The sequence below is a fragment of the Eptesicus fuscus genome, chromosome 18 (assembly GCF_027574615.1).
Source record: "Eptesicus fuscus isolate TK198812 chromosome 18, DD_ASM_mEF_20220401, whole genome shotgun sequence".
Lineage (NCBI taxonomy): Eukaryota > Metazoa > Chordata > Mammalia > Chiroptera > Vespertilionidae > Eptesicus > Eptesicus fuscus.
The window spans coordinates 18,873,602-18,888,843 of NC_072490.1; the positions used below are offsets into that span (position 1 = coordinate 18,873,602).

The 15,242-nt window shown below is 41.6% G+C and overlaps 1 protein-coding gene across 4 annotated transcripts in view; it reads left to right on the plus strand.

The window, feature by feature from the left end:
- Positions 1 to 15,242, plus strand: part of NKIRAS1 (NFKB inhibitor interacting Ras like 1) — a 39,200-nt gene extending 23,958 nt beyond the window's left edge. For all 4 annotated transcript variants that reach the window (XM_054729721.1, XM_054729722.1, XM_054729720.1 and 1 more), the window contains exons 2-4: positions 3,881 to 3,991; positions 7,152 to 7,393; positions 14,840 to 15,242. In XM_054729721.1, the coding sequence (XP_054585696.1) occupies positions 3,898 to 3,991; positions 7,152 to 7,393; positions 14,840 to 15,082 (579 nt within the window). In that variant the 5' untranslated portion in view covers positions 3,881 to 3,897 and the 3' untranslated portion in view covers positions 15,083 to 15,242. The remainder of the gene's footprint in view (positions 1 to 3,880; positions 3,992 to 7,151; positions 7,394 to 14,839) is intronic.

Sequence of the window (15,242 nt, forward strand, 5' to 3'; positions counted from 1 at the left end):
GTCCCGAGGGTAGGGATCATTTCTGGTTTTGTTTGTTTCTAATGCCTGGAACTATGGTAATGTTTATAGAACTAAGCTTTTAGTAGTTTTTGTTTGAAAATCTGAGTATATATAAGCATAACTACTTCCTTATTTGTAATGTGAGTCCTTGTCATTGTTACCATATATAGAAAATAAACTATTTTTGAATGTGCATTTAATGATATTCATTCAAAATCTTACAGTAGATATTCATTTTAAAAAGAATTCATACTTTTTAATAAATGGTAGCAGGCCACTGATCTTCAGCTTTATGTAGTATTATTGTTTCCCACTTGAAAATAACTAGGTACCTAGGATGTTTCAGCTGTGCTTTGGTCAATCACACACCATTTTATCTTTTTCTTTTTAATGATGTAAAGTATTTAACATGGTCTATTCTGTCTTATCTCTTTCCTTCTCTTTTCTAAAAAACCTTAAAATCCTTAGCCAGTGTTTGAGTTATCTCTATTCAGTTACTTTTACTGATTGTCCTTGATGGAGATTTCTGTGGTATACTGAAACAACCCCCTTCCCCATTTATTTATTAACACATAAACACAAAATCCTATATAATAAAAGCCTAATATGCAAATTGACTGAACGGCAGAATGACCAGTGGAACAACTGGTTGCTATGATGTGCACTGACCACCAGGGGGCAGACGTTCAACACAGCAGCTGCTCCCAGCCCTCAGGCTTCAGGCCAGCCAAGGCGGGTGCCAGCGGGGACCCTCCCCCACCATCACCCTGTATTGCCCTGCAGAGGGAGGCAACTGACAGTGGTGGCAGGGGGCGGGGCAGGCCCATGAGTGGGACGGGGGGGGGGATGAGGGGGTACCAGGCCTAAGCCATCAGTTGGACATCCTTAGCGCTGCTGCGGAGGCAGGAGAGGCTCCCGCCACCACCGCTGCACTCACCAGCCGTGAGCCTGGCTTCTGGCTGAGTGGCGCTCCCCTTGTGGGAGCGCACTGACCACCAGGGGACAGCTCCTGCGTTAAGCACCTGCCCCCTGGTGGTCAGTGTGTGTCATAGTGACCAGTCGTTATGCCGTTTGGTCGATTTGCATATTAGCCTTTTATTATATAGGATGATATGATATTAAAATAATCATAAATTCAAAGGTATGTGCAGAAAACCTTTTAAATCAGGTCATAGGCCCTAACCGGTTTGGCTCAGTGGATAGAGCATCGGCCTGCGAACTGAAAGGTCCCAGGTTCTATTCCGGTCAAGGGCATGTACCTTGGTTGTGGGCACATCCCCAGTAGGAGGCGTGCAGGAGGCAGGTGATCGATGTTTCTCTCTCATCGATGTTTCTGACTTGCTATCCCTCTCCCTTCCTCTCTGTAAAAAAAATCAATAAAATATATATATAAAAAAATTAAATCAGGCCATAGTTGCTGACAAAGGAAATAGCATGCCATATATGATCAGTGTTACACAGAGCTCTGGCACTGAGAATTTTTGTATTGCAGTTATGTTGAAGATATAAAGAAAATAAAGTGATTATCATTTCTCTACTAATAAAATGTAGTGTACTACTCTGGAATTGAATGCTCTGTTACTACTGTGCTACAATAATGCTAGCATTAAAACTTTTCCTGCCCCGGCTGGAGTGGCTCAACTGATTGGAGCCTCGTCCTGTACACCAAAAGGTTGTGGATTGATTCCCAGTCGGGGCACGTACAGGAGGCAACCGGTCTATGCTTCTCTCACATTGATGTTGCTCTTACTCTCTCTCTTTTCCTCCCTGCCTTCCTCTCTCTCTAAATTCAGTAAGCATTGCCCTGCCGGTGTGGCTCAGTGGTTGAGGGTCAACCTATGAACCAGGAGGTCACGGTTCGATTCCCAGTCAGGGTGCATGCCCTGGGGTGGGAGTGGGGGGGGGATGCAGGAGGCAGCCAGTCAATGATTCTCTCTCATCATTGACGTTTCTCAATCTCTCTCTCCCTCTCCTTTCCTCTGAAATTAATAAAAATATATTTAAAAAATAAAGAAAAATCAGTAAGTATGTCCTCGAGTGAGGATTAAAATTATTTTTTCCCTGGAAAAAAAATTATTTTTCCTGTCAGCTGATTAGTGCTGATTTGGGTCATAAAAATTATAGACTTTGAGAAAATAAAGTAGGAAAAGTCATTTATTTATTTATTTATTTTTAAATCTAATCTAATAATAGACAAATATGCAAATTGACCGCACCTTCGCTACACCTAAACCACACCCACCAGCCAAGCCACGCCCACCAATCAATCAGGACGAGTATGCAAATTACCCCAACAAAGATGGCGGCTAATTTGCATATCAAGACAGCGTCGAAAGAAGCCAAGAGCTGCAAAAGGAAGTAAAGCAAGCAAGCAAGCCGGGGGTAGGAGAAGGGAGGAGCGAAGTCAGGGCCGGGGGCGAAGGGAAAAGCAGGCGGGCTGGTGGAGAAGGCGGGGCGGGTGACAAGGGAGGCGCGGAGGCAGGGCCGGGGGCAAAGGGAAACGCAGGTGGGCTGGAGGAGAAGGCGGGGCGGGCGACAAGGGCGGAGTGGAGGCGGGGTAGAGTGCAGCAGGAAATCCTATTGCAGGATTTTTCCTGCAACGGGAACGCTAGTATGTATATATATTTTTATTTTTAAAATATATTTTATTGATTTTTTACAGAGAGGAAGGAAGAAGGATAGAGATTTAGAAACATCAATGAGAGAGAAACATCGATCAGCTGCCTCCTGCACACCCCCTACTGGGGATGTGCCCGCAACTAAGGTACATGCCCCTGACAGGAATCGAACCCGGGACCCTTCAGTCCGCAGGCCGACATTCTACCCACTGAACCAAACCTGTCAGGGCGGAAAATTTATTAATATTTTCAGTGTATTGATGTATAATGCACATGTATGCACAGAAAGATAACCAGCATCCTTTTTATCTGAATGCTTATTTGAACTTTCTTATTGTAGTTGCTTTTTGACTTCGAGTAGTTCTGATATCCCTTTTAGTCAGTTATTGCACGTTCTACAGTTCTAGGTAAGAAGAGAATTGGGGGACATAGAAGCTGGTGGGAAATAGCAAAAGGCAATGCGGACTTTGAATTCTCTTATGAATATATGCTGTTGTATCTATTGAGCCTTTTTTCCTTTCTGCCTTGGCTTCTGATACCTTGCTTTCTGGAAAGTAAAAGCTTTGAGGAAAATTGAAGAAAATGTTACCTGATCTTGCTCTTTCTTGGATACATTAGGAAGCCAGGAGAGAAGAGTTTTTCTTTCTAGTTTACAGAGTTTGAGCAATTTTTCTAGCATGAAGAAGTATGACAAAAAGTATGATTAAGAGATCCCACATGACTACCAAAATCCAATTTCTCACTCTCCCAAGACTGACAATAGCATGAATAGCATTAAGGCTTCTTAAAAATCGTGTCCATTCTCTATCCAATATTTTATCTTAATGTTTCCTTAAATTTTTACTTAAATTTTTCCAGGTAAATATTGATGAGCAGGCAGTCTCTTTCAAGGATTGGTTTCATCTAGGATTTGACTCAGATTTCTATAGAGTTAATTAGTATTGAAATAGTCTCCGTATAAAAGGTGCTTATTATTTTTGAAAGCCTACACATGTGTATTTATATCTGTATTTGAGACATCTATTCTTACATTTATGTAGATTACCCTTGCAAAAATCGGTAAGAAACTGGTAACACTGACTGCTCCAAGGCAGCAAATGGGAGACTAGGAATAGGGTTCGGAAGAGTATACCTTATTCTGTATATCTTTTTTTAATTTGAAATCCCCCCTGTGTATGTATTACTTATTAAATTTAAACATAGAAAAAGGAAAGGTTGATTCCAATGCATACAATTTTAAGGATATTCTGTTCTCTTTGCAGTGCTATCCTGAGACAAGATGGGAAAGGGCTGCAAAGTCGTGGTTTGTGGCTTGCTATCTGTGGGGAAAACAGCAATTTTGGAGCAGCTCCTTTATGGGAATCATACTATTGGTAAGATTATTTTTTCTTAGTTTCTCTGTAGGTTCTGGGAACTGCCAGGGGTCTTTTGTTGGTCATATTAACCTAAAGATGGGGGACAGTACACAAAAGTGAAATCCAGAGGGACCAAAAGGATCATAGAAGTCAATTGAGGTTGAGGGAGGAAATAATAGGGGAGAGAGAGAAAAAAAACATCTTTTATGATAGTGAAATTCAAGAGTGCTTGCTGTAAGTTATACCTTTTATATATATGTAGTTCCCTGTGATCTAGGAGTCATAGAAGCACTGACTTAAGAATACACTGAATGATCTTATTCTATGTCAAACATGACTTTCCAATACAGCTGTATAGGTTTTCAAAATGGAAGAAACAGCTGTTTGCTGCAGTGTGCCCTACTTTTGTGAATTGGATTATCTCATTCATTTATTCATTCATCGAGCTGAGTCATTATTAAATACTTGCTATATGAAACAGGCTGTGATGCAGCCTTGTGAGAATACAGAGGTGAAGAAGACAGCATCTTTGGCTTTAAGGAGGTCACACATTGCAAATTAGAATTAAATGAGGTTTGTGTTGGAGAGAGAAGTAGAATCGTAGGTCTTTGAAGTATTTATCTCTGGCAAGTTCGGATCACTGGTGGTCCTCGGACCACCGGTTGCCAACCGCTGGCTTAGGGCACATTTCTATCTCACTTTTAATAACTATTTTGATGAGCTCTGCTTCTCTTCCACCATCCCAAAATATTTAGCAATTTTGGTTAAATCCATATTCGATTTTTATTATGGTGCCTGTGCTAGCGGTTCTCAAATTTTTTGGTTTCTAAATCCCTCCTGCCACAAATGCTGCACTATTCCTAATTTTTCACCTCCAGATTCTAATTTATGGCTGTGCAAAAAACAAATTATGCCCAGAGGGAAACAAAAAAACCCCTTTACCCTCCTAAAACTCCAAACAGCTTTTGTTTATATAGGCTATATTTTTACTGTATTAGAAATTAAAACAGAAATTTAAAAAGTACTTATTACTTAAAATAATAACAATAAACATCACATACCAAGATAACACATTTTAATGAAAAATGATGTCTTCAAAATAATTTAGTGAGAAGAGCACTGATTTACATTTTTGAAAATCTAATGTCCAGCGGGGTTATCATATCTACTTCCTTCTGTATTCAGTCTGTTGTGATATGTTGCTTTAGTTTAAATATATGAAGAAAATCTGGCCCTTTCAGTATGGAAATGTGTGTTCTTCATTTCTGAATTATTTTGTTGATGCTTTTTCCCTTCTCTGTGCTGGATCTTCCAGACTAGTGATCTAATCTTTTAATTTCTTTCCTGTTTTCTTTCAATATTTTGTTCCACTTTTTGAGAGTTTTCCTTATCTTTATTTTCCAGCCCTTGTGTTGAGTTTTCACTTCTTCATATCCCGTTCTTATTTTATGGATGTACTATCATATTTCTTTGAGTATAATATTGGGTAATTTTTTTATTTATTTTTTGGTAAGTTTCCTTCTTCCTGCATTCTTTTTTCTATAAGGTGTTCTTTTCTGGTTTTTGGTCTCCCTTTTACTCAAGCATCTGGTAATCCTAGGTTGTCTGCTCATACAGTAAATAAGAATGGAGGATTAAAACGTTAATTGAAAACTGTAAGCATGTGGGTAGGATTTATGACTTTGAGCTTCATAAGGTGACCTGGGTGGGGCATTTTGGGGGGAACCCTAAATATTACCATATTTAGTATTTTATCTTTTTCACTGGCCAGATTCTCCTAATTCCTCAGCCTAAAGGGAGTTATAGACTAGTTGAAGAGACAAACCTGCACAAATGAAGCAAAGTAGGAATGCATTTTACAAGGATCACCCAGGCAAGAAAGGGACTGAAATTGGGACATCAAATGATTAATTCATTCATTCAGCAAACATTTACTAAGGACTTCCTATGTCTGTAAGTCAATTTGTTAGACCTCAGAGCTATCAAGATAGATTAGCTAAAGTCCTGGCTCCCAGGGAGCTTACACTCCAGCCTAGGAGGGGACGAATATGGGAGATTTAAGTATTAAATGGTGTTACTTGTAAAAGGCACAGTAGGAGCAGAAAGGAGGGAAGGGGATAATCAGGAGAGGATCCATGGAGTTGACATTTGAGCAGTCTAGATAGGATACAAGGTGTTTATTGAACTGTTGCAGCAGTTCCGGTGCTAACACACCAATGGGCATGGAAGGCGGCAATGTATTGAGCAGGTGTTTCAGCAGTAGAGTGCCTAATGTATGATAACTTTCACCCACTCTCTCCTTGTTTAAAGAGAACTCTAAAGACTGCCCGGGTAGATGGTGATCCAGGGGAGAAAGCTAGATGGAGAAACAGGTATGGGGAGAAAAGGTAACAAGTTTTGTTAGTTGGCAGTTCTTGCAGGACATTCACATAAAAGTGCCTATAGGTGCTTGGGAATGAAAGCCTGGTGCTCAGGCCCAGACTGGACATATAACATTTTTAAAAATACATTTTTATTGATTTCAGAAAGGAAGGGAGAGGAAGAGAGAGAAACATCAATGACGAGAACCATTGACTGGCTGCCTCCTGAACCAACCTCCCCCTACTGGGGATTAAGCCCGCAACCCAGGCATATGCCCCGATCGGGAATCGAACCTGTGACCACCTGGTTCATAGGTCGATGCTCAACGACTGAGCCACACTAGCCAGGTTATAAATTTTTGAGTCCCATAAACAGACCTTGGAAATAGAGGAAGTTGTATAGGAAAAAAAAAAAAAAAGGGCAGCAAATTTACCTCAGGTCCTGTCCTTGGCTCTGATGGAGATGAAAATGGGACCACTTAGTTAATGAAGCTACTTTTAAATCCAGCCTTTAATCTTCCAATTTAGGTATTCAGTTCTTTGACTCTTCTTACAGTAACTTTTTAAAAATATGTAATATTAAATCATTACTAACATTTTATTTCTATACCGAAGACATGTTTTTAAAAAGCATGTTCGTCATTTACTATAACAACTACCTTTCATTTTAAAGAAGTTAGTAATGGAAATATGAATCTTACATGTAGTAAATTAGGAAACCTAGAAAGCCAACAACTTCTAAAGGATGTGAAAATACTCACAGTTGGTACAGTGATTCGACATTTGTACCCATGAGAGTAATTCATTTTTCATCCCAGGAATGGAAGATTGTGAAACAATGGAAGATGTGTACATGGCTTCAGTGGAAACGGATCGGGGAGTAAAGGAACAGTTACATCTTTATGACACCAGAGGCCTGCAGGAGGGCGTGGACCTACCGAAGCACTATTTCTCATTTGCCGATGGCTTTGTTCTGGTGTACAGCGTGAATAATCTTGAATCCTTTCAAAGAGTGGAGCTTCTGAAGAAAGAAATTGATAAGTTCAAAGACAAAAAAGAGGTAAGTGGATATGTGAAAAATGCCACCTATGAATCATAATACTATTTAAATTGCAGCATGGAATTTGGGTCAGTTAAAATATTTTTAAAGCATCACATTGTATTCACAGTATCTATAATCTCTTTTTTTTTCCTCCTTAGCCCAGGAAATACAGGACTGACTGAGTTAGTCAGGCCCAGCATTTGACTTTCTGCCTCTGCTTGTTTTCATGTAAAAGCTGAGTTTTAGTGACTCCGTATCTCAGGTTCTATGTAGGTAGTTCACTTCATAGTGTGTGGCATCACTGTTTCCTAGGGCTCTTTATTGTCTCCTAGGCTAAATAGGATTCTTGTCTTCAGCCTTGCAAAATAAATTTTTTTAAACTTAATGATTGGATTCTACCCATTTGACACTTAAAAATACGATCCTTACCATGGTCCGTAAAGTCTTATATGACTTGGCCCAGGCCTCTCCTTTCCATCTTATCTTCATCATCCTGTTCCTTTGTCACTGCACTCCACTGACACTGGTCCACTTTCTGTTTTTCCAACGTGATCATTTTGTTCCCCTATTAAATCCTTCTCAGTTTCTGGTTCCCATCCCTGGAACTCTCCTATCGCAGATCTCTTTCCAGAACTTCACATGGCTGACTCCTCACCACTTAGGAGTACCTCCTATGATATCCTGGTTAACAGCGCTGGCTAGATGTTCTTAACCTAGATTTTTACATTTCACTTTTATGTTAAACTTTTTATTTTGAGATAACTGTAGATTCACATGCAGTTTTAAGAAATAATAGAGATCTTTAGCTGGAGTCCCCCCAATAGTAACAACATGCAAAACTGTAGTACAATTTCACAACCAAGATATTGACATTTATGTAGTCAAGATACAGAACATTTCCATCACCAAAAGGATTCCTCATTTTACCCTTCTATAGCCACCACCACTTCTCTCCTATCACCACACCCCCTTTGTCCCTGACAAACACTAATCTGTTCTCAATTTCTCTAACCTTGTCATTTCAAGAGTGTAACATAAATGGAATCATACAGTATGTAAACTCTTGGCTTTTTTCACTCAGCATAATTCTCTGGAAAATTATCCAATTACTACACATATCAGTAGTTCATTCCTTTTTATTGCTGAGTGGTATTTCATGGTATGTATGTACCAAAGTTTAACCATTGACCTGCTGAAGGACATCTGGATTGATATTTATTTTTATTATTTTGAATACTTATTTACTTTGTGAATAGATAACATCAATGATGAGAGAATCATCGATCGGTTACCTCCTGCCCGAAACCTGGGCATGTGCTCTGACCAAGAATCGACCGGCAACCTTCTGATGCGTGGACTACGCCCAATCAACTGAGCCACAGCAGCCAGGGCTGGCTCTTGCCAACTTTTAAGAATGATGGGGTGGGGGCGTGGACAGGCATGGAAGGCTTTAGCTACTTGTGTTTTTAAACGTGCCCCTTTTCCAGTTTTTTCCCCTTTGCTTTCCTCAGCCTTAGGTAGTTACAGGCTGTTTGTATTTCTGATTTACCAGTAGGAGAGCCAAGACTTCTATTTATTTTAATTCTTACCAGACTTTATATTTTTATTGATTTTTAGAGAGAGAGGAAGGGAGAGGGAGAAATAGAAACATTGATGAGAGAGAAAGATTGATAGGCTGCCTCCTGCATGCCCCCTACTGGGAATTGAACCAGCGACTTTTTGATGCATGGGTCAATGCTCAACCACTGAGCCACACCAGCCGGGCATCCTGATTTATGTTTTATTTTTATTATTATTTTTAAAAAATATATTTTATTGATTTTTTACAGAGAGGAAGGGAGAGGGAGAGTTAGAAACATTGATGAGAGAGAAACATCAATCAGCTGCCTCCTGCACCCCCCCCGCCCCCACTGGGGATGCGCCTGCAACCAAGGTACATGCCCCTGACCGGAGTCGAACCTGGGACCCTTGAGTCCGCAGGCCAACGCTCTATCCACGGAGTCAAACCAGCTAGGGCTATTTTTATTTTTTTATTACAATATCTGCAAATATCTAAAGGTAAATAGGAAGAGGTCTAAGTGGATTTTGATTTTTGTTCTTCCATCCTAATAAGGGAGTCCTAATGGCTAATTATATGAATACTAGAGGCCCGGTGCACGAAATTTGTGCACTCAGGAGCGGGTCCCTGAGCCCAGCCTGCACCCTCTCACAATCTGGGAGCCCTCGCAGTCAGACATCCTTAGTGCTGTGGTGGAGGCAGGAGAGGCTCCCGCCACTGCTGCTGCGCTCGCTAGCCATGAGCCTGGCTTCTGGCTGAGTGGTGCTCCTCCGGTGGGAGCGCACTGATGACCCGAGGGCAGCTCCTGCATTGAGTGTCTGCCCCCTGGTGGTCAGTGTGCATCATAGCGATCGGTCGTTCTGCCATTCAGTCTATTTGCATATTAGCCTTTTATTATATAGGATGAGAGTTCTCTAAACATTTTTCAATTTAGAAGTTTTTCCAGTTTAAGGTATTCATCGTCTGGCCATTGACAGTAGGATTTTAATAGCGACTCAAACACTAAGCCTTTTATGGCAAAACCAAGGAAGCAAAAGGCTTCCATAAAGAACACAAAAGATACAGCCCTCACTGATCCAACAGTTCATTCGCAGAGTTAGCCTAAAAAAGAAGGGAAGCCCTGTCTTTCACCAGCTGTTGTAAACCACAGGAAATCACAAGCTTCCCCCCTTTAGAACAAAATAAGTTTTAAGATTCCCTAAGCATGGGTCCGTAGCCCATTCGGCTGCTCACCAGATGCGTAAGCATCATTCAGCTGGTGAAGATAATAGAACATCTCTGGAAGGAACAGGATTCATAGAAAACAATAGCACTCAAACCAAGTTTTTACCAGAGTCACATTTGCCCAGGAAACTCATTTCACAAATATTTTCTCTTGCCAATCTAAATGTAGTAGAGAGAAAAAGGACTCTGACTGCTTCTAACTTTCATCGAAGCCCACAAACACGAGATTAGAGGCTGACAGGGTAAAATGCTTACCATCTTCAGCCAGCTGTGGTCAGATGCCCATTATCTCTTAGTTGCAGCAGTCTAGGGAATAAGCAGTATTCCAGCCAGTGAATTCTCCTGGCTGGCTCTCCAAAACTGGGCGGGGGGTGGGGGTGTGGGGTGGGGCAGGGGTGTCTAAAACAACATTTCCTCCCACCTCCACCTCCTAAGTTCTTCTAGCTGGGCTAACAATCAAATTAGCAGAGACAGATGAACAGGAGAAAATCCAATTTTTAATACCTGAACCCAGGGAATTCACACATGCTTGAAAATCCCAAAGACAGTGAGGCAGCATTGGGTACATACTACATTTTGGACAAAGGAGGAGAACAGGATCTTAGATTTGAAAAGCGAGAATGGTGATTTACGGGTAGCTGAGGAAGAGTGGAACACATGGCAGGCAAAACCTTGCTAGGCAACTCAGAAACAATGGGACCCGGGGTTATCTAGCCAACAGGCTCCTGCTTGGAGTCTTCCTGTCTGTGGTGGTTATGCTGAGGTCCCCTTCCTGAGGCAGGCTTTGCCATCTGAATCTCTTAAGACAGGAGAGAGTCAGAAGTTCTGAGTCTTGTTTCAGAAGAATTGGGTTTAAAGTCACTATTTCAAAAGGCAAAACTTTGGGTCCCCTTCATTTTCAGTGCAAGGTCTTTTCACCTCCTTTGTGAAATTTATACCTAGGTATGTTATTCTTTTTGTTGTCATTGTAAATGGAATTTTCTTCATTTCTCTTTTAAATAGTTTGTTGTTGCCCTAGTAAGTTTGGCTCAGTGGATAAAGCGCAGGCCTGTGGACTTAAGAGTCCTGGGTGATTCTGGTCAAGGGCATATATATGCCCAGGTTTTGGGCTCAATCCCCAGTGCGGGGGGGGGGGGGGTGGGGGGTTGTGGGGGGTGGGGGGATGTAGCATGCAGGAGGCACCCGATCAATGATTCTCTCTCATCATTGATGTTTCTCTCTCTCCTCCCTCTCCCTTCCTCTCTGAAATTAATAAAAATATATTTTTAAAAAGTTTGTTAATGTATAGACACAACAGATTTTTGTATGTTGATTTTTATCCAGCAACTTTATTGTTTATTTCTAATAGTTGGTGGTGGTCTTTAGAGTTTTCTATATATAAAGTAATGTTATCCACAAAGAGTGAGTTTTACCTTTTCTTTTCCCCATTGATTTCTAGAGAGAGGGAAAGAAACTTTGATGTGAGAGACACATCAACTGGCTGCCTTCCCCACTGATTCCAACTGGGGCCAGGGATCGAACCAGCAACTGAGGTACATGTCCTTGACCAGGGACTCGAACCCACAACCCTTCAGTCCATGGGCCAACACTCTAATCACTGAGCCAAACTGGCCAGGGCAGTGAGTTTTACTTTTCCCCCCCAATTTGGATGTCTTTTATTTTTCTTGCCTCATTGCTCTGGCTAGGACTTCCTACAATGAATAATCATTTGCATTTACTATTTTGTACACTTTAGCATATAATTGTAAGATCAAGCAGCAGGGGTTCTTGAGTCAAAGAGTAAATATAATGCCTCCCATAGGAATGCTGTGAAAAGACCTGTTTCTCCATCCTTGACAACAATGTGTGATTAAACTATTGGGTTTTGTGAATCTTCTGGGTGAAAATGGTAATTTAGTAGTTCCATTTCCCTTAATTGATTGAGGTTGAGCATCTTTGGGGTTGTTTTAAAATGATCACTTTGGCTGCTGTCAACAGACAGGGACAAGGTGAGCAGTAAGGAGCTTAGCTAAAATGCTACAGCCCTGGAGCACTTAAACACTGACCCCATTGGAGAATTGAAGAGACACCAGCAAAGGAATCTAAGTGGCCAGTGAGGTCGGAGGAAATCCAAGAGATAAGGGTGTCCCAGAAGGCAAGGAAGACACAGGGCACTTTAAGAAGTAAGGAGTAATCAAACTATGTCAAATGCTGCAGATAGGTAAAAAAAAAAAAAAAAAAAAGGATAAATGGCCAGCCTTCAGTAACTTGGAGGTCTTAACTGTTGTAGTAAAACAGTGAGATAAAGTCTGATTGGACTGGATGTAAGAGAGAATTGAACACAACAAACAGCTCTTTGCTAGTTTTGTGTCAAAGGTAAACGTATTGTCTTATAAAGGGAACAGAGAGGAGCTGGAGAAGGATTTGTAAAGCGGCTTGTTGTTATTTAGATGAGACATATTGTGTGCTAATGGGAATGATTCAATAGAAAGAAAATGGATACAGAAGAGGATGATACAGGAGTGACATCCCTGTCCAGGTTAAGGAGGATGGGTGCATGGGCTTGGAAGACCTGCGTGGTGGAAGCACGTGCAAGTTCTCTTCTCAGTGCTTGTATTTTCTTCCTGAAATTGTATAAACATTCGCTCCGAGTAAGGTGGGTGACGGAAGAGATGTTGGAGGTTGGGGAAGAGGGCAAGATAGATGTTGTCTTAGTTCCAGAGTAAATGTAATGTATTTGCCAGAAACCACCACCTCACCCGAGGTCAGTGGTCATGAATTTGGGTTTTTCTACACACGTTCAGTAAGTGAAGAGTTAAATGTAACCACAGTAGGGGGGTTACCAGGTGAACACAATAGGATGACGACAGCAATGGAGTGAATTAAAATAACCAAAGCTGGGCGAGAAACTGAGATGAGAGGGGTTGAAGGACAGTGATTAAGGTGGGAGAACCAGTGGATGGTAGGTCCTTGTGGTGTTTAGAACTGTGGTCGGGTGTTAGGAAGAGAGGCCCGAGTGGGATTCCCGGAATTGAGTTCATAGAGGGGAGCAGTTATAATGGTAAGAATTAGGATGTGTTCATGGTTGTGAATGGCTGAGGTTAGGAGAATGAGTAAGATCTTTAGAGACAAGGTTACTGGACAGGTCACCCACATGGCTAGTGAAATCACTAGGAATTATGACGAAAGTAGTGTGGGGTGACCACAAGCCAGGACTGTAATGAACAGCAACAAAATGGGGGTGGGAAGCAGGTAGTAGCAGAGAATAGCAGCACCAGCCTCCACAGATTTAGGGTTTTTAGGGAGGGACACTGTTGGAGGCAGGAAGTCTGGGGCAAAGTGGAACAGCCTGTACAATTGGGGAGGAACGAGAGATTAGGTCAGACTAGGGGATGTATGTGAAGATGAAAATCTAGGTGATGAAGGTTGATGGGAGGGCTTGGAGAGACAGTTCCTGCTGAGAAATGGGCGACTTGCCAGGAAACCAGAGCTCCAGGAGCACAGCAGAGGCTCAAAGGTCCTCGTTCAAAGCTGTCCCCAGAGGAGCAGCCTGTGACGGCCCCTGGTGCACTCCCTCCACTCCCACGTGATCGCTCCATTGGCTTTGCAGTCAGTGTCTGAAAACCTGGTTGGTTGTCCTCCTTCCTTTCCCGCCCCGGGGGCTTGTGACCGCTGGTTTTTAATCCCCTGAAACAGGGGCCTGGTGTGTAGGAAGCATTTATTGTAAAATGTTCCTATTGTCCCATGTGTTCAACGAGTATGTAGTGCTTGCATCGGGTAACTTTCTATGATTAGGAATAGCGTGAACAGAACAAAAATTCCTCTTCTCATAGAACTTAGTTTCTAGGGGGGTGGAACTCCCAGCTCTGGGAGTCCTCTGGTGTATTTTGAAGTAGGTGTAGGGAAACAGCACACAGTAGATATACAGAGAAACTGAAATGGAGGCGTATTTCAGTACACCTTTGTCTGTATCCTAGATATTAATTTCCCCAAGTCTAGCTTTCATTCTGAGGTGTTACTTCACCTTTTGCTAATTTAAGATGTTTCAGAACAGCCTGTAGAACATCTGCATCTTTAATATTTATCTTTGTCGTTGAAAGTATTACAGGTGTCCCCTTTGTTTTTTTCCCATTGACCCCCTCCATTTCATACCCACTCCTCCCAGGCATTCACCACTGTTCCCCGGTTAATCACCCCCCTCCTATCCCTCTTCCCCCACTTCCCTCTGAAATTCGTCAGTCTGTTCCTGGTTCTATGTCTCTGGATCTAGTATTCTGTTTTATTCCACATGAGTGAGATCATGTGATACTTTTTTCTCTCTGATTGGCTTATTTCACTCAGCATAATACTCTATAATACTCTCCAGGTCCCTCCATGCTGTCTTAAAGGGTAAAAGAGCCTTCTTTTTAACTGCTGCATAGCAATCCATTGTGTAAACATACCACAGCTTTTTTATCCACTCATCTGCTGATGGGCCCGTGGGCTGTTTCCAAATCTTAGCTATGAACCTCTGTGTTTTTAACAGAAATGCATTACAGAAGGAGTCAGGTTTGTGTCCTACTATTTTGTCATTCAGGTTACCTCTGAGAATCAGTTTTGGAGTAGCAAATGGTTAAATGGGACAATTTTCCTTATTTCTACATTTTGCCAAGGAACTGATGATGTTGGCAAAGTGTGATCTTTTTAACCCTTTTTCTTTTCAGGTAGCAATTGTCGTATTAGGAAACAAACTCGACCTTTCTGAGCAGAGACAAGTGGATGCTGAAGTGGCACAGCAATGGGCAAAAAGCGAGAAGGTGCGACTGTGGGAGGTAACAGTTACAGATCGGAAAACTCTGATTGAACCATTCACTCTCTTAGCCAGCAAACTTTCCCAGCCCCAGAGCAAATCCAGCTTTCCTTTGCCTGGGAGGAAAAACAAAGGGAATTCTAGTTCTGAGAACTAAAAATCAGTTCCACAATTGTTTGTTGAATAGCAACTGCCCTTATGTATCTGTGAACATATTTAAAATAGGCCATTTGTAGCTACTTTTGGTCTGGTAGAAATCCCTAAGGAAGCAATTTAATGCATGTAAGGCTATGATTAAATTATGTGAGCTAAGCTTA